Below are 19,008 nucleotides of genomic sequence, written 5' to 3'. Positions count from 1 at the left end.
AATTTTTTGAGTTTTAAATTTGAGCCGAAATTATTTAATAATTTTAATTATTTTTAACTGATGTCTGTCTTTGTGCTTTTAATAGGCTGTACACCGCCCTGAGTCCTTCGGGAGAAGGGCGGTATAGAAATAAAATTATTTATTTATTATTTATTTATTTATTTGTATCCTTATCCTATTCATAATCATGTTTATACTTATATTTGTAATCTTATACGTGTTTGACAAATAAATAAAATAAATAAAATCTGGTCATAAAGGTGAGCCAGTTGCCAAGTTCTGAAATGCAGTCCCTTGACTGCAGGCTATGTATAATTATGATATTTTACGATGGCCAGAAATGCTTTATGGCTTGTAAATCACAGTTCCAAGCCATTGTAACTTCTAAAGATCATAAAACAACGAATCATAAATCAAGGACTACTTGTATGCTTATTATTATCTATCTATTAGTTTTTGTTTATCTTGTTTATCTTGGCTTGCAAAGAGGGAACTGTAAGAATCTATTCTGATTGGAACAGCATTTAAGCCCTGAAAAATTTGCAGCAATTACTTAAGATCGCTCCTCTTGCTTCATGAGTAGCAAGGCTGTATAGAAAATAATACAAGAAAGAATGTTTTGAGCCTGGAAAACAATGCTATAAGTTTGGCCCTAGTTTCCTCCAAATAAATAAGACAGAAAAGGTTTCTCTGTATTTTGGGGTACTTTTAAAAGGCAAAATTGGAATTTTAAGGCTTCCGGTCCTTAAGGCAACAGCTTCACTATTTAAAATTTCTGAAATCCTCTTCCTAAATAGGCCCTCAGTTCATTCCTTTTGAAATTCAGTCCTGTACATGCTCAACAAAACTGCAAAGGTCCCAGGACTGTGGGAAGTAATACATACCTGTTTTAGAGGAAGAAACTGCTAGAATTATATCACAGGGAAATGAATATCAAGTCAAACCGAATCTGGAAGGATTTCACAACACTATAACAGTAGTGGCAAAGATTTTGGGCATGCTTGAGCTAGAATTACTCGAAAACATCATTGTATGGTTCCTTGATTGAACAGAAACTGTGCTTTAGATTCTTGCTTTTGAATTGAATTTAGCCTGATTAAATATTACAGAAGCCAAATTTTCAAGGGACAAACAGGTGCTGTTGCTTCAATATGCTGGTTGATTGATTTAATGCTGCTGTTTGTACTGCCATCTAATTCTGAGCTTTATTTCTGATATAGATTAAATACATCTAATCTACAAATTTATATTTTTTCTGAAAGCAGGACAAGGCAGTCTTTGAAATGGGAGGATGCCTTGTGTTCTTTGAGAGTGAGGATTCTCTATAAACCTCACTGAAAAGTAAGGATCTGAAGAAAAAATATGCCAGTGATTTCTACAGATTTTTCTAGAGTCCTTATTTGCAGTATGGCAGAATTGATAGCAGCAGCTACTCCCCCTCTCTAAATATCTAATTTATCATATTATCAATTTATAAGTGAGCTTTTTACAGTTGCATTAGTCAGCATGCAAACATGGCAATGTATAGAACAGTGATGGCTAATCTTTTTGCCATCATGTGCCAAAAGCGTGGGGAGCATGGGGGGGATCACTCATAATTCAATGCCCCCGTGCCCCGCCCCCCCGCACATGCGCGCCCCACACTCCCCTCGCTTTTGGCACGCAATGGCAAAAAGGTTACCGGTGGGTCTGGTAGGCCTGTTTTTCACCCTCCCCAGGCTCCAGGGACTTTCTTGGAGTCTGGGGATGGTGAAAACGGCCTTCCACACACCTCCGGAGGCCCTTTAGAGGCCCCTCCACTGGGCCCGGAAGGCCCAAAAATCAGCTGGCCGGTGTGCCCATGCGCGCTGCAGCTGAGCTAGGACAACACTCGCGTGCCCACAGATATGGCTCCGTGTGCCACCTGTGGCACCCGTGCCATAGGTTCGCCATCACGGGTATAGAACAATGTATTGAGTTGAAAATTTGCAAAGAAAAAAGCACAGAAAAAAGAGTTTTACTGAAGAGAGGAGAGCAAAACAGCCATATTTTAAATATAACTGTGCTTTGATTTACACACACCGCAAAATCCAAACAAATGCACCAGTTTATTTTCCCATTACCATTTTAAAAAAAGAAAAAAAATCCTCATACAAAACGGAAGTCCATAATATTAAGCCAGATTGTATTATATCCAATCACTGTCATTTTGCCTGCTTTGTCACCTGTTCTTTCTTTTGGATTTCTTATCTGTAATAATTCCCAAATCATGCCTACTTACTTAGTCTCTCTTTCCTTTTTAAAGATGTAACAAAACAATTATTTTAATGTAAATCACTAGTGAACTTTCAAGTAAAATTGACAGTTACTCGGTCATGCTTTACTGACTCATACATACTCAGTGCATTTGTAACATCTCAAATATGACAAATTTACAATCCCAAAAAAAGTTGCCCTTTTTTTGGACAAGAATTTAATAAAATTAGACACAATTTTCTTAGGAAAAAGCACAAAATCACCCCTTTAAAGTACATGGTTAACTAATTTCTCATTAGTTTTGTTTGTTTGATTTATTGATTTGGAGGGTAGGGAATGAGAAATAGTAAAGAAACACAATGTTATTTTATAAAATATACAATGCAAAATATAATAGTACGCTATCAAAAGCGAAATAAATTCAGTGTACAATTAAAAACAAATTATTCTTCGTGAAAGCTAGTTCCATAAATTAAAATGTAAGTAGCCAAATAAACTGAATTGTAATATCTATTCAAATTAATCTACATGAGTGTCATTTTAGCATTTTAGTATACCAGTGCACTATATTGTGCACTATATGTATTTCATCATCAGTTAAGATGGGGCAACAATGTATTGGCTTGCAAGCGAATCTCTACATTAGAGATGGTAATTCATATAGGGATTGTGCTGGGTAAACAGAGCATTGGTTGTGTGTGCACTCAAAATGGGCCAAAACTGATCGATACTGAGCTTATCGTAAGCAGAACAAATTGCAAATTGCATGAATAAGACTAAGCTGGTCTTATTGTAACCTAGTCACACTTTCTATAGTTTTCTAAAAAGCGTTATGTGATAGCATTAGTTGACCAAAACTACTACGGGTAGCAGCTTTCAGTGTTTCTCAGGCCATCTGGATTATTGTGACTTGGAATATAAAAGGGATAAATATTAAAAAGCATGAATCAGAGAAAGGAAAAAAATAAAGAAAGATTATATACCTGTAAAAGTAAGCAAAAAGGAAAAGATGTATAAAGTAAAGATGAATAAAAAGGCTAACATTTATGTAAGAAAGTACATTGCATAGGTTAAAGACCAAGATTAAAAAATAAATAAAATGATTTCTGTGATGCATTCAAAACAACAGATGTGGACAATAGTAGAAAAGAGAAAAAAGGAAAACTATTTTTACAGGGTGAGGAAAGAAAAATAATTTTACTTTAGGTCTTTACATCTCTATTCATCCCAGTATAGCTTTTCTTATATCATAAAAATAGTGGAACAAATAGGCCCATCTACATAATAGCTAGCAGCTGATATGGGGGAGGTGGGGTTTGTTGGCTGCCTACAGCTTGCAAGCCACAGTTTTTGTTCTACTGTCTATAGGGCTTGCTATACAAAAAGAATTTCAGCTTTTAGGCTTTGCTTTGCCCCTCAAACAACCACAGCAAGGGATTTAAACTGCAGTTGAATAAGTGGTTCTGTAGGTTTCGCTCATGTATCAGTAAGAAAACAATTACTTCTGGTATTCTTGTGTTCTGTATTTTATTTGTTATGGGTTTTGCATTTTAGCCAGTGGCTAAGAAATATCCTGAACCCAGAGAATATAGGAGGTAGCATTCTGCAACTGATCAGATCATTTCACAAACAGCCCATATGAGTCATATTGTATTTTTATTTTATGTGTCCTGGACATGTGAGCTCGCCATTGCATTCTGGATTCTTATTAGTACAGGGGTCTGCAACCTTAAACACTCAAAGAGCCATTTGGAACCATTTCCCACAGAAAAGAAAACACCAGGAGCCACAAAACCCCTCCCATGCCTGACTATTTCTTGAGCGACCACAAAACTAGCATAGGTAGTTGAATCAAACGTTCTGTTTTCTTCTGAAATTTTTCTTTTCTTCGATTTATCCATGGTTGGCTTACCAGGGGTTGAAAAGCTCAATAAATCGTGTGCTGGCGGGTGTTGCACATTGGCGGTTGTGACACATATTTTGAGTGACAGGGAGCTGCAGCAGAGGGGTGAAAGAGCCACATGTGGCTCCAGGGGCGCAGGTTGCTGACCCCTGTATTAGTAGAATAACTTGTAAATTTATTTTCCATATTGATTATTTGCATACTAGTTATTTTTATACTGCAGTTTACACTTAGTAGTTATTTTTATACAGTTGCATATAATTATTTCCAGACAAATGTGCAGCACAAACCTGATATTTCCTTAATATTGTAGCATGGTTGCAGAATGTCCCAATTCTGTGCCTTGGTAGACATAGTTCTTTACGGCATGTAGGTAGCATTGCCAAGTATTTTTTTTTATTATTATATCTCTGATTTTAATAATTTGTCTGTTTAGTGGGAAGCCAATATATTATACTTGTAAAAACATTTTTTATTTAATATCTATATCAGTTCTATTTTAGTATTCAGTGCACAAAATATACTTGACTTCTCTCAAAGTTTGCACATGCTGTTTTCTTAAAGTTGTTTAGTTTCTTTGAACATTTGATGTTTGGGACCTACTTGGGAAGACAAATGCTTTGTATTAGTGTAGACCTCTGATAATGATAAGATAGATTTATCTTTAGATTTGCCTTTGATTCAGTGTTGATCCTGGGTAACTGCTGAGATAGATTTTGGAAGTGGTTTGCCATTGCCTCCTTCCTAAGGCTGAGTTACTGGTCCAAGCTGGCTTTGTGCCTAAGGTGAAACTAGAACTCACAGTCTTGGGCCAGTCACTCTATCTCTACCACAGGAAGGAGGCAATGGCAAACCACTTCAAACATTTTGCCAAGAAAACTTCAGACACCTCTCCACAAAGTTGCCAGGAATAAAAAAATCCCCCCAAACCTGACTCAAAGACAAAAACAAACAAACCAAAACCCTACTATTTTATTTTCTCTAAGTTAAGTAATGATTCCTTTTTTCTAATTGGCTCTTAACTTAAGCATTTTGCAGAAATCTTACTTGCTTTAGTTCTCCCATATATCATTTCATTGAATGCCCTGACACAATCTCTTTCATTGAAGCTTTCCTGGAATAACACGTTCCAACTTTTAATCTGCTTCTTGGATTTGATGCCATTCCTAAAATGAATTTCAAAAGGTCATTTTGCGGGGAGTTGACTCCCGGTTTGTTTGCATAGTGAAAGGAGAACCAGGCTGTATGAAGACATCAGTGGTTGCTGAAAGAAAGGCAGTCTCAATATGGGAGTGAAGTCCCTGCTATCATTTACAGCTGTTAAAACTGAAAGTGATATTTGCTCATTTTAATCTTTCTCTTTCTCTCTCTTTTCATTCCCACTTCCCTTCTTATTCCAAAGGCCTGTATAGATGAAAACCTGGACATGGTAAAATTTCTGGTAGAATATGGAGCCAATGTAAATCAGCAAGATAACGAGGGGTGGACCCCACTTCATGCAGTTGCATCTTGTGGCTATCTGAACATAGCAGAGTGAGTGAGTTTCAGTGTGACCTGCATACTAGAAAGAGTATTTGATTTATTTCAGTTTCAGATGTTGTGAGAGGGGCAATAATTTTAAATGAATTGCCAAGCAGGTACCCATGAGGCTAAAATATAGGTATGTTTCTGTTTGCATGGATTTGTTTTACAAAGTATGAGCCGAAAGTAACAAAAATTGTCAGCAGTCCTCTAAATCTTCAGTGTAAATGATGGAATGCTCAAAATAAGTAGAAAGATGAGATACAGACCAAATGAATAACAAGATCAAATGAATAAAAACAATAAACCAAACTTGTTAGAATATTGCAATGGTAACTTTGATTTTAATACTGTGGTCTCTCTCTGATTTACATTTACACTTCAGCAATGCATAAAGTCTTAAATTTAGGATGATTATGTTGTGTTGGTATTATTATTTAGAACTTTACATTTTAACAGCATTGAAAACACTACATGCAGTTAACTCCTTAGAGAAATTCTGTGACAAGTAAATAGGATCTTTGATACCAAAAGACTGTATAACATCCGAGATATCCAATACTGATTAACAGAATAGGTTCCAAATGCGTATCAGCTGTTATTTCATTTTTGTGGTGCTACAAAGGAAAAACTAATAACAACAGTAGTAATACAGGTAGTCTTTATTTCTTTATTCATTAAATTGTTCTGCCACCCATCTCACTGATTCAGCAACTGTGGGTGGCCCTTTTTAAATATGTACATTTTAATCTGTTTTTAAATTATTGGGGTGTTTTAATCTGTCTGGGCCAAAATGATTTAATTTGATTTTATCTGGTTTTTAAATTTTTTGTATTTATGTATTTTATTGTTGGCTGTTCACCGCCCTGAGTCCTTCGGGAGTAGGGCGGTATACAAATCAAATAAACTAAACTAAACTAAACAATATAATAAAAAAGTGAAAAAGGTAATACAAAACAATTAGAATTGTTAGGATTAAACCTGAAACTAAAAGAAGATGATGACATGGGGCTGGGGATCTTCTCTCTACTCTGTCAGCCATCCCTCAGTGTAGCACCAAGCCAACTGACAGAACCAGGTTTTCAGGCTTTTCCAGAAGGCCAAGAGTGTTGGGGGTAGATCTCACTTCGAGCAGGAAACTATTCCAGAGGGCAGGGGCCACAGCAGATAAGGCTTTTCTTCTGAACCCCATCAGCTAAAATTCTTTGGCAGATGGGCTCCAAACAAGGCTTCTTGTACTGGAGCAAGTGGGGTGGGCTAGTCCCATGGGGATGAGACTGCTCCTCAGATACCATGGATCCATGCCATAAAAGGCTAATTAAAGCTATTGATCAATACCTTGAATTGGACCCACAGGCAAACTGGCAGATCATGGTGTTACATCTGCCACCTGAGAGGCCTCCAGAACTATCTGGAACATTTTTCATCAGTTGCATTCTGCATCAATGGTGGGCTTCCAAATACTCAGTGTACTCCAATGTAGAGCACGTTGCAGTAATTCAATTGAGACATGACCAGGACATGAGTGACTATCTGCAGGGCCTCACAATCCAGGAAAGAGTGCAAATGGTGCACCACATAAAGTCTTGCCAAGGCTCTCCTAGCCCCAACTCTGTGAGCAGGAGTGGTGAGGCTAGGAGAACCACCAGAGAATGCATGGAATCTGTATGGGATACTGCAACCCCATCCAGAACTAAAGATGATAAACCCCCAGATCCCAAGGTCCCTTGAACCCAAAGCTACTCTGTCTGATCAGGGTTCAGCTGAAGCCTGTGGTCCCCCATGCAGATCTCCACAGCCTCCAGACACCTTGAGAGGGCAGCTTAGCATGTCACTTGGATCACCAGGGCTAGAGATGTAAAGTTGAGTATCATCAGCATATTGATGATACCTCATTTTAAGTCCATTCATTCAGCGACTGTTCAAATTTACTATGGAGCTGAATGAGGAGCACTTACAAAAAGGGCCCTCATAGTTGTGGCCATTGCACTGTCCTCATAGTCATGTTATTACAATTCAGGCACTTGGCAACTGGCTTGCAATTACGATGTCACAGGCCTGAATTCATGTGATCACCATTTATGACCTTCACTGCTGGTTTCTAACAAGCAGAGTCAAGGAGGAAGCCACCAGAAGGTTGCAAATGGTAATCGTGTGACAGCAGAACCCTGTGACCATATGGGATTTGCCTAATGAGAGCAACTGGGATTGCTATTATAAATCAGCAGAGTTATGTGGTGTCATGCCTTACAATGAAGTCCTGGTCCCAATTACTGTTAGTAAGCAAGGACTACCTGCAATAAAGCAAACCCTAACCTTAACCTTCTGATAAGGTTGATGAACCTCTGATAATAAACATTCCCTAATTCCCCTATCCAAGCTGGAAAAAAAGGTTGAAAACAAGAGTTATTGCAATGGGATGGGATGGTGAGTTCCATATTTGCCAGTCTCCATTAGCTTTCTTTGATAAATATAAGCGTATGGTGGCCTAGTGCAGTGAAATGAAGAGTTCCTTTTACTGTTGGAACCATTTGAGATGTAAAGAATGCAGACTTCAGAAATTAACAAATGGAACTGTTGTACATATTTTCCCTGGAAGTAAGTCTCACTAAACTCAGGGGGACTTATTTCTGAGAAGATATGATTGCATTGTAATGTTTGATAATGATCTTTATGATACTGCAATGGCAAGAGGAGTTTGAGACGAGAATATATAAATTAGCCAAACCATAAGAATCAGCTCAGCTTTTTGAACTGTAATCTTTTTTCGCATAGAAAGGTTGGATGAACCAGAGATACATATTTGGAATAGATGATGCTTTTACATTAAAAAAAAATAAAATAGTTCAATGTTACTAACATGGGGGAAAAATTCCTTAGTTATTTCCAAAAGGTTATAGATCTATTACAGTTTCTCAATTAACCGAGAAATTAACTATCACTGCTTCTTTCCTGTGATGGAAGATTTCTTACCTGGTGACTTGCCTTATTTGAGGGCCATATAAATTAAGCCTGGGTTGAAGTTGAGTCTCACTTATTTTTCATCCATCTAGGTACTTGATAAATCATGGGGCCAATGTTGCTGCTGTGAATAGTGAAGGTGAAGTCCCAGCTGACCTTGCAGAGGAAGCAGCCATGAAAGATTTGCTTTTGGAACAAGTAAAGAAACAGGGTAAGGCAACTAGGCATCTCCTTATCATTAGAGTTTGTTTGATGGGTCTTCTTCCTCCTCCTCCTCCTCCTCCTCCTCCTCCTCCTCCTCCTCCTCCTCCTCCTCCTCCTCCTCCTCCTCTTCCTCCCCTTCCTCCCCTTCTTCTTCTTCTTCTTCTTCTTCTTCTTCTTCTTCTTCTTCTTCTTCTTCTTCTTCTTCTTCTTCTTCTTCTTCTTCTTCTTCTTCTTCTTCTTCTTCTTCTTCTTCTTCTTCTTCTTCCTCTTCCTATTCTTCTTCTTAATTCTTCTTCTTCTTCCTCCTCTTCCTCTTCCTCTTCCTCTTCTTCTTCTTCTTTCTTCAGGAACAAAGATGGATGGCATGAAATACAATTCTTACATTTGGCTCCACATCTTATGATTTTTAGAAAGGAAGATAAACATTCTGAAAATATATAAAAATATTGCATTTGTAATAGGTAATTATTGTAGAATGAGTTTTGTACGATGAACACATATGTGTAAAACAAAATTTTGCCCCACAGTATCTGTGAGATACTTACAAAACTTAACTATCCCATATGATCATCATCCATTCTTCTTGCCCAGCGTATTTTTGGCAATTGCAGCTTGAACTCTTTCTGTAATAGACATTCTAAGTATCCTCTGAAGAGGAGAAACCAAGCTTGATGACCGACATATGGAAAATGTTGCTTTACATTTCATATGAAATTACAAAGGATTATTTTATATAGACATATAATTTTATATATATTTATAAATATATATTTATAAATATATAAATTTATAAATTTATATAGACATATTATTTTATATGGTTCATAGAGCCTTGAGAGATTTTTTACAGTTTGGTGATTGGCTACTTAGTGTATAGGAAATATGGGTGGTTGCCCAAAAGCTATAAAGAAAAGTACTGTACAAAGTGCAGTTCTTCCCAATTATAGTATGTTATCTTGGAAATGAAGCCAATTTGATTCTCCCCAGCTGATAAAAAGCTAAATTATTGGTGATGATGTTTTAGGTGTCTGCAAACTATTTGCTCCATTCATTTCTAAATATGTTTAATTTTCTGCGGAATCTTTTTAAGTTTTAGATAAAATATGTCATTTTAAAAGTGTGACTCATAATAATAGTTTTATATCATAATAACCAAATGCTAATTGTTTTTTTTATTCTCCTGAACAAACTTAGCATAAAAAATTGTTCCATTCTCCCATAAAGATTCATATGAAAACATCTTGATATTTTGACTGTAGAGAAACGCTGAAATAGATAGTTGTGACTAGTACGTTCCCCCCCCCATTTATTTAAGATTAAGATTAAGTTAAGAATTTATCTAAGTTTCTCAGTAAGGAAACCTACTTTATTTATTTATTTATGGAATTTATATTGCTGCCTATTTGCACATTACGACTCAAGACAGCTTACAGAATATGCTTTGGAAGTGGGAATTTTAGTAGATTTATTTCACCCCATAGGTGGAAACTGGCTTTTCTCTCATTGATCATAATTTTCTGCAAGTATTCCATGTACAAGCACCTCAGTATTTTGTTGACGATGAGGAATAATCATTGGCCATACTAATTAGCATTTCTGGCAGTTGTTCTTCAGTATGACTTGAAAGCATCAAGTGTTGTTCAGTAGAATTATAAAAAAGCTATGTTCCTAAGAGCAAAAAAAATTTTTTTTAAATATGTAGTCAAAAAAATCTTAATTCTACTCCCATTGCAATAAGGTGGATATTTACCTCCACTTCCCTTTTATCATTCTTTGTTCTACCTTGAGGTTTTTTTACACCTGCAGTCTGTTTCTCCAGGGGTGGATCTTGATCAGGCCAGAAAAGCAGAAGAACAACAAATGTTGCAGGATGCCCGACAGTGGCTAAATAGAAGGAAAATTGAAGAGAGAAAGCACCCTCGAACAGGGGCTACTGCTCTCCACGTAGCTTCAGCTAAAGGCTACTGTGAGGTGATGAGGTACTGATCTCTTTTCATTGTTTTCTATACTAAACTATGGGAATAATTGCAACCAAATGAGTTACATGGCTGGGTTCAAATATACTACGAGCCATAATGTACGGTAGTTGGTTAACTTTTAGCTCATTTTGTCATTTACTTGTATGATTTAAGATTTAAGGATTCAAGATTTAAAACAAAAATAGCACATTGACATCCAAGCTTAAAATAACAAATCATTAGAAACCACCTCACCAGCAGAGTTCATATAACCAAATCCTGGCCCAAATGCCTGGGAAAACAACCAGGCTTTCAGAACCTTTCAAAAAAGTTACAAGACTAGGATTCCAGACAGATGCTGTTGTACAGAGCAGGTACTTTCACAGAGAAGGTACCATAATTATATATAATTAATATTAAACGCCTCCTGCTAGGTTATGGCAGCAAGCAAGGAGAAGTGGTGAAGAACGAAGCGAAGCAGGGGGGGGGGGAATGGAGGATGAAGCAAGGCAGTGGGTGCGGAGCTGCCCCACCCACCCCACCTGGCCTACCTGATGTCCCTTGAGCCAGGCCACCCATGCCAAACCCTCACCCCATCCCAGGGCAGCCACATCCCTTCACTAATCTGCTTTTCTCTGTCACCATGTGCAGGGCAACTAAAGTAGTCCTTGGGACTATGGTAAAAAAAAGTAGTCCTTGGGACCATGGTAGACCTTCCAATTTCTCATGAAAAAAAAAATCCCACGAGGTTGGAAGATCAGAACTATTTTTTTTTTACCATCGTCCCACAGACTACTTTAGTTGCCTTGTACGCAGCGGCGGAGAACTGGGCCTGTGCACGTACACACCACTGGGATGGCGTGGGCCAGGCCGAAGTGATGCGGGCTGGGTCCTTACAGTTTCCAGGATAGCCACGTGGGCTGGATCCGGCCTCATCCCGAGCCGGATTCGGCCCACAGGGCTTCAGTTTGACATCCCTGCAATACAGGAATGGTGAACAGTTGTCTGTCTCTATTTAAATGGCATACATAGCTACATCAAACTTAGTAAATACAAATTAGGGTTCTACTTGTAAGATGAGAGCATACCCATACACTACAGTGATTTTTGCTTTTTGGAAAAACATTTGCTTGTTTTATTAACTTCAGAGAAAATATCAGTTAACTTGCGTGTAACATTTGCCTGCTTTTTTGTTACTTCTGGGACTTGCTGCATACTGCAAACCAGAATGACAGTATTGGAAGCATCAGTATTTGAAAAAACTTTATTGAACAACACACTTCCTTTGTCCATTAAGTGTTCATTTTTTGGGAAGCAGAACTTTTTGATCTCAGTTTTTGAAAGCTTGCTTTCTGTATTTACCAGTGCTGTGTGAACCACATGTTTATGCATTATTTTTATGCCTTTATTACTTCCATTCAGGAAATATCATATGTTGTATATTTGAACATTTCATAGATATAGAATGATTCCATTGACTTTTCAGAGACTAAGAGATCTTGGAATTTCTGAAATTTATTATTTTTATTGTGCTTTGTAAGAGATTTTGCAGTGACATGGAAGGGTGCTGAGTTCTAGTTCTTTACAACAGTTCCTCCTAGGCTGACTTACTTGATTTTAGATTCTTTTGAAACTAATGGGATAGCAGTTATGACTTGATTTATGCAATACTGATGTCATTTGAAACTGACCCCCAGTTGAAGCAATGCTGCAATTGTTTATGTGTCCTGTACCATTTATTAAGTTCATTAATATATGTATATAGGCCATTTTTGGGGTAGTAGTAAGAAAGTAACATTAACTGTCACTTGAAACAGAATGTTGCAGTAACTTGTCTAATCCTTCCATCTGTCAGTGTTGGAGAGCAACTGTCCCACTCCGGAGGGGATATCAAATGGAGAATTAGCATTGACCTGTTACATAAACATAAGACAGCAAGGTCTGACTCTCTCTTGAATGCCTTTGAGCCTTATCTAGTCTGTCCCAGATGAATTTGCCAGTCTGGGAAGATTCCTGTGAACTTGGCATAGAGCAATAAAGTAGCTAGTTTAAACTCTACAACTTCCAAACAATCCCTCCCACCCTCCACCACTTGCAGGCTACCCAGAAGGATTTGTGCTGGAATGTAGTCTGAATTCCTAGGAGAGCAGGGCTGTTTTCCAGAGGGCAAAGAAGTGGAAGAGCTTGGAAAGTTTGTTTGACATGAAGAGGGTTAAAATGACTCCTCCCTAGCTATTCCCAGGGTATATCTTTAGTTATGCAAATATTAGCTTGAGGCTGGCAAGATCCTGTCTGTAGGTGAAGAACAATAAAGGAAACTACTCTTAAATAACTTTACATGTCATTCTTGGTTTGTGGGACCTGACAGGATTGATGGTAACATCACTCTCTCCATACCAAAGTCATTCACTACTTGAACCTAACACTTCTTCCTTCCTTAGTGATATGTGGACCTAGATCACACATGGCAGAATTCTCTCACAGAGGATGCTCTTCATTTTATCAAGTTCCCAGAATTAGACAAATCTCAGATGTTATCACTGGATGCCATCTCTTCAGAGTCCAGCCAGCCAGTGTTTAATTCCAAATGAGCTGTAATGATTTTATCAATAAAGTGTTTAGAAGTCTCAGTGGTCAGTGCTAAACTCTTTTGGCCCATTTGTATCCAAAAGTGACAATCCGGCTGGATAGCATTCCATTAATACAGTAGATGCCAAGAAGCACCAACTTTTTGCTATACTTTTATCATAGTTTAGACTCAGATAAGAGCTTACTGTATACCATGGCCAATTGTGTTTGTTATTTGTTTTCTGCAGCATAACTTTATATGCCCCTTATTTTGATTTGCCTCCCAGTTCATCCCAAAGCTCCTGGATCAGCAGACAGAAAGAGGCCACTTGAGAAGTATCCTATCTAGTGCCTTTATCATGCCTATATTGCATTACTTAGTTAGGTGCTCAATAGAATGTCTGTTGAATTGCCTGTTCATTTCTTAAGGACCCTCTGAAATTCAAGTGAGGCATTTTAATTGTCCCTGAAGAGTTTGGTAGGATTAACAAATCATGATTACAAGAAAGTAATCTGACCATGGCAATGGGTTTACTGTAATACTGTCTGCTATCAGAACCCTATTGGCTCTGAGTTCAAAACTAGATCCAGAATATGTGAATCAGACCTGTTATAATCTGGATTATTTTAGACCCATAGTTGTCAAGGTGGCCATGAAATCCTAAACTGCTTTATCCCCAAATTATGCTAAAGACTTGCTCCAGAAGAAGGAACAACTAGAGATAAAATATTTGCAAGTCTTAGATTTAATTTCAGACATGGTTGGAGATGACGTTTGAATATATTTGTGCTGAACTTCAGTTAAATTAGACCATGGTGGGCTAAATAATTCTGTCATATAAGAATAATTTATGATAATTTTAAATGTTATTGTGCAGAAGTTAATCCACAAGATAATGCCACTGCTTCAGCTTTGGCTCATTGTTCTGAGATTTGCTTCTGCTTGACTAAAGCATTTCCTAAAAATCTGTTTGCGGTCTCTTTTTTATCAGATTCTTCAATTCTGTCTGTAAGGTCAATCATTAATTACCATCATCGTTAGAAAGAAGCTATTTTACTCTTTACTTTAAACTTGATTTCTTTTTATCAACTAGAGCTGTCTACTTGATCACACTAATCTCTGTCATGGATAAGCTTCATTCACAAAGCCACTGCATGCTGCTTACAGTGTCTACTAACTTACAAGACTGAATTGCTGCCATCTTTACTATTTTTTCCTTAGACTCTTGATCCAAGCTGGGTTTAATGTAAATGTTCAGGACAATGATGGATGGACACCACTCCATGCTGCTGCACACTGGGGGGTGAAAGAAGCTTGCACTATCTTGGCTGAAGCACTCTGTGATATGGACATCAGGAACAAACTGGTTAGTGAGTCCTAGACTAGCAATATACCATAAATACTCCCAGAGCAGAAGGAAGGTTTTTTTTTTTTTACAGAAATGTTGACTACATGACAACATTTAAACAATCTTTAAAATTGATTTATGATATTATCTGTGGTTCAGCATTACTCAACAGTTAGATGGATTGCATTATGTACATTTTATGCTCTGTATCAGCTAAAAATGCATTCTATATGCTGTTTAAAATACTATTTTTCTTTATTATGTTTATTTTTAAATTGTAAATTTAACCTGACCATGACAATGGGTTTACTGTAATAGCTCACTTAATATCTTCAGGGCCAACAGCATAAACAAAAATATTTGCCCTTTATAAAATGAGTGTTATAAAGTTTCTTTTTGATATTCTTCCCATTTTGAGAAAGGATTCAAGTCTATATAGGAGGAAATGATAGGTAAACTGTTAAGGCTCTTGGGGCAAAACCAATTTTGCTATAAATATAATATATAGGAAAATAAGGCATATCGAGAGAGTTAAGGAAATAGTGAAAAAGAGGCAAGGGAAACTTAACAACAAAGTCTGATAACAATGGTGATCGTGTTTGAATTTTTTGAAACTTTAAAGTTAATTTTAGCATAACATTTAGATTTCCTGCTAATAGTCCTGAAACCAGTGATTCATATGGATGTTGCAATTCCCTGCAAGGCAACAGCTTCAGTGGTCAGTTGAAGAATGTATGGAGCATCTATGTCTGGTATGGTATCTAGAGGCAGTTTTTGAAAAAATAAATCCCAAAACACAAGATAATCATAGCACATGGATTCAAAAAATAAGTAGTTGGAGGGAGAAAGGAGACTTCATAGAGACTTCTTCATCATTACATAAATGAATTGAAATTACTGTGCATTTAGAAAGCATCATGAGTACCCAAACAGATTTGAAACCAGCTAATTTATCTGACAATAGAAATGCCTCTGGACTGGGCCATCAATTCTCTGAAAAGTTCTGATTTGGTTTTTTTATTGATATTCTTGTGAATAGTCTGGTTGACGAAGATAACTTGGAAATCAGTCGCCATTTTTCTTTTGTTACTTGGGAGCTTTATTTCCTACTCTAGGACACAAATGCACACAATATATTGCCATCTGCTTCTGTATTTTATCTGTTTTCATTGTGACTGGGGTTGTAGCTAATGAGAATTTCAGAATCAGTTTATAATTTTTTATGAAAAGAAGAATCAGCTAGTGATATACTAATCCACAGACTACTGAAATTTTAGTTGTGATTAACTTTATCTGGGCAAAAGGATGCATCATAGGGCAACAATTTTTGAACCTCAAATGAGTGAACTTGTGTGGTTTTCATTTTCAACATTCCATGACTATTTCCCAGCCAGACTCGCAATCCCTCACTCCCTTCCCCACCCAGCAGCAATGAGTTGACTCATTGCGTGGCTCTTAAAGAAAAACCAACTTTAAGATGCAAGAAGAAAGGGCTGGATATTTTTATTGCTTTATGTGCTCCTTCTCTGGCACACAAACATACACTGTATCACTGGTTTAAAAAAATTAAAATACCATCACCACCAAGAGGAGTGGTTGTGGTGTCATTGTCAAGAGATAACTCTAAATATCAAGATGCAGCAAGGAAGAGAGAGGTGAAGAAACTGAGGATGAAAAGGCTGCACATCTCCAGAATCACAAGGAAAGGTGCAGAGAAAGGAAGCAAGAAAAGATGGAGGAGGAAAGGGAAAATCAACTCAATATGTGACAAATACTAATTACTGCAATTCATCAATATGACAATACTCACCTTCAACAAGACTTCAACAGAGAAAGAGTGAAGCAAAATGCCTGACTTGCACAATGTAATATTTTTGTTGATATCGGCACCATTGGCCAAAGAGTCTGCCATTGTCATTCCCTGGAGAAAATGCCAGGTTCAACCGTATATAGGGAAAAGTCAGGATAGATAATTGGCATTCTCTGTCTTATGAACTCTTCAATTAATGTAGCATTGATAAATCTATTGTCTTACTACTCATCTTTCTTCTTTAACAACAAGATATTTTCTTCTTTAATTTTAAAACCCAAACAATAGCAATCTGCCACAGTCATTCTGTTTCTCTGTTAAGATAAGGAAATATCTCCAAAAGGATGACCTAATGAGGCATGGCTTGTCTAGCATACTGGTAAAGCTCTCGTGTGTTCAATGGTTTGTAACCCGCAATTGGGCAAAATTGTGCATTATATGATGACAGTTTTTGAGTCGGCATATCTCAAGTGGGCTACAATATAGAATGCATCCAAAATCTGTGCTGCCTTGGTCAGCTGAGGTCACATGATCAGGATTTCCAACATGCCCTGCCAGCTTCCTACAAGGAAAGTCAGTGGGGAAACTGGCAGGAAGTCATTGCCTCTCCCACTGCTTTTTTGCCCACTCGGGGTCCTTCTGTTTCTCTGTTTAGATAAGGAAATACCTCTGAAATGATGGCACAATAGACCATGGGTTGTCTATTTAATATTAAGATTATCACAGACATAATCTTTAACCATGGACTAATATGGAGAAATTGTCATAGAAAAAGGAAAGATTGGAAATTGGATTAGAAATATTGTATCTGCTCTAATTCACCTGATACAATTTAATTTTGATACTATTACTGTACCCTTTTTAAATCGGTCATAACAGTATCTGATATTTTGACATCCCAATATGTCTAATAGCCATATATTTCCAGCTCCATACTTCTATATGGTTATATGATAAAAATACATAGTAAAATATAAGCTAATTTGGCAACTAGTACAAGTTAAAATACATGAAACCGTTTCTAAGAAAAAAGAGTCAACCTAGAAGTTTTTGCCACTTTCTGCTAAGTAGTTTTGCATATTTTAAAATTTGTTTTTCACAAAGACATAAAGAAATCTTTTTCTCATGTTAAAGAAATGCCAAATCCAGAATAAATGTTTGCTGTTGTTATACATGCCTTTAGGGTCAAACACCATTTGATGTTGCTGATGAGGGATTGGTTGAACACTTAGAGATGCTGCAGAAGAAACAGAATATGGTAGGTTCTGGGTACCCCTCTTAATCAAAGAATTTTTGTGCATTTTCTTCTTATGATTTTTTTTAAGGTAGTGGAATGTAATGAAGTCTGTGTTTTGTGATAGTTACATATGAAAACATGTGTTGATTGAAGTGGTTTAAAAATGTAAAAATAACATAAGTAAAATTGCTTTTTTGACATTATATGGCCAACAAGTCATTTTTCTTAGTGACCACAGAGGTAGATATTTTCCAGTGCAATCTGTCCCTAACCTTCAGATCTTCCAATAGTGCACTCATCACCACTGTAACCAAAGTGTCCCTCACTTTGCTGCTAGTCATCCTCTTTTCATTCCTTCCACCTCTCCTAGCATTAGAGCCTTCTGTGGGGAGCTAGCTCTCCACATAATATGTTACAAGTAGGGTAATCTGAGCCTGATCATTGGTACTCACTCAAGTGATAATTCTGACTTGATTTGTTCAATGACTCATTTGTTTGTTTCCTTGGCTGTCCACAGTATTCTCAGGAGTCTTCTCTGACACCAAACTTAAAAGCCTCAGTACTTTTCCTATCCCGCCTCTTTGAAGTTCACTTTTCATTTCCATAGAGAGTCATAGGGAATAGACCCATCACAGTATTTGAATATCTTTTCATGGCTGCTGTAAAAGAAGATGAATGTTAATTTAAAATGGCCTGCCTCCCAAGGATGTGTATGTGAGAGAGAAAGAGAGAGAGAGAGAGAAAGAGAAAGAACTATAGATATGCACTGCTCACTTTCCAACTACATTGCAATTGTCATGGATCACCTATCCAAACTTCATGAGCTGATAGCCTGACATTAGCCGGGGGGGGGGGGGGGGGAGGGGAGAGGGGAAGGAAAGATTGGAATATAAGGAGGGTGGGGGAGGAATCTTACTCAGGCAGGAAACTTATACAACTTTAGACCAATGGTTGTCCAATCTGTTCTTTAAAAATCAGTCACAACTTCTGGAGGCAGATTGTTCCACTGAATAATTGTTCTAACTGTCAGAAAATATTCTTAAATTGGTTCTCTCCTTGATTAGTTTTCATTCATTGCTTCTTGTCCTATCTTGATGCTTTGAAGAATATTGTACCTTCAGATGCTTTGGAGAATATTGATTCCTTGGTTTCATATTTCAAAAGCAGATTATTATGAGGTACTGGGGTTGGACTAAAACTGCCTTGATGTTTTTGGTGTGAAAAACTTAGTGAGTGAGTGACTTAGTCAGTATGGTTGTTTC

General features: G+C 37.3%; 1 protein-coding gene across 35 annotated transcripts in view; it reads left to right on the top strand.

Moving 5' to 3' along the window:
* PPP1R12B (protein phosphatase 1 regulatory subunit 12B) overlaps positions 1–19,008 on the top strand; it is a 139,835-nt gene that overhangs the window by 7,483 nt on the left and 113,344 nt on the right. For 21 of the 35 annotated variants that reach the window (XR_015733010.1, XR_015733009.1, XM_087889305.1 and 18 more), the window contains exons 2-6: positions 5,541–5,671; positions 8,713–8,831; positions 10,644–10,803; positions 14,573–14,717; positions 17,693–17,767. Coding sequence is in view for 33 of the 35 variants with exons in the window: in XM_087889305.1 (XP_087745431.1) it covers positions 5,541–5,671; positions 8,713–8,831; positions 10,644–10,803; positions 14,573–14,717; positions 17,693–17,767 (630 nt within the window). In the remaining 2 variants the exon portion in view is untranslated. Of the gene's footprint in view, positions 1–5,540; positions 5,676–7,755; positions 8,087–8,712; positions 8,832–10,643; positions 10,804–14,572; positions 14,718–17,692; positions 17,768–19,008 lie in introns of those variants that run through there. The other 14 variants (XM_087889314.1, XM_087889312.1, XM_087889324.1 and 11 more) reach the window with 4 other exon arrangements.

This window comes from Pantherophis guttatus, chromosome 3, assembly GCF_059756535.1.
Source record: "Pantherophis guttatus breed Tessera chromosome 3, ASM5975653v1, whole genome shotgun sequence".
Classification (NCBI taxonomy): domain Eukaryota; kingdom Metazoa; phylum Chordata; class Lepidosauria; order Squamata; family Colubridae; genus Pantherophis; species Pantherophis guttatus.
The sequence above is the reverse complement of the archived record's forward strand: the minus strand, read 5'-3'. Positions and strand labels throughout refer to the sequence as shown.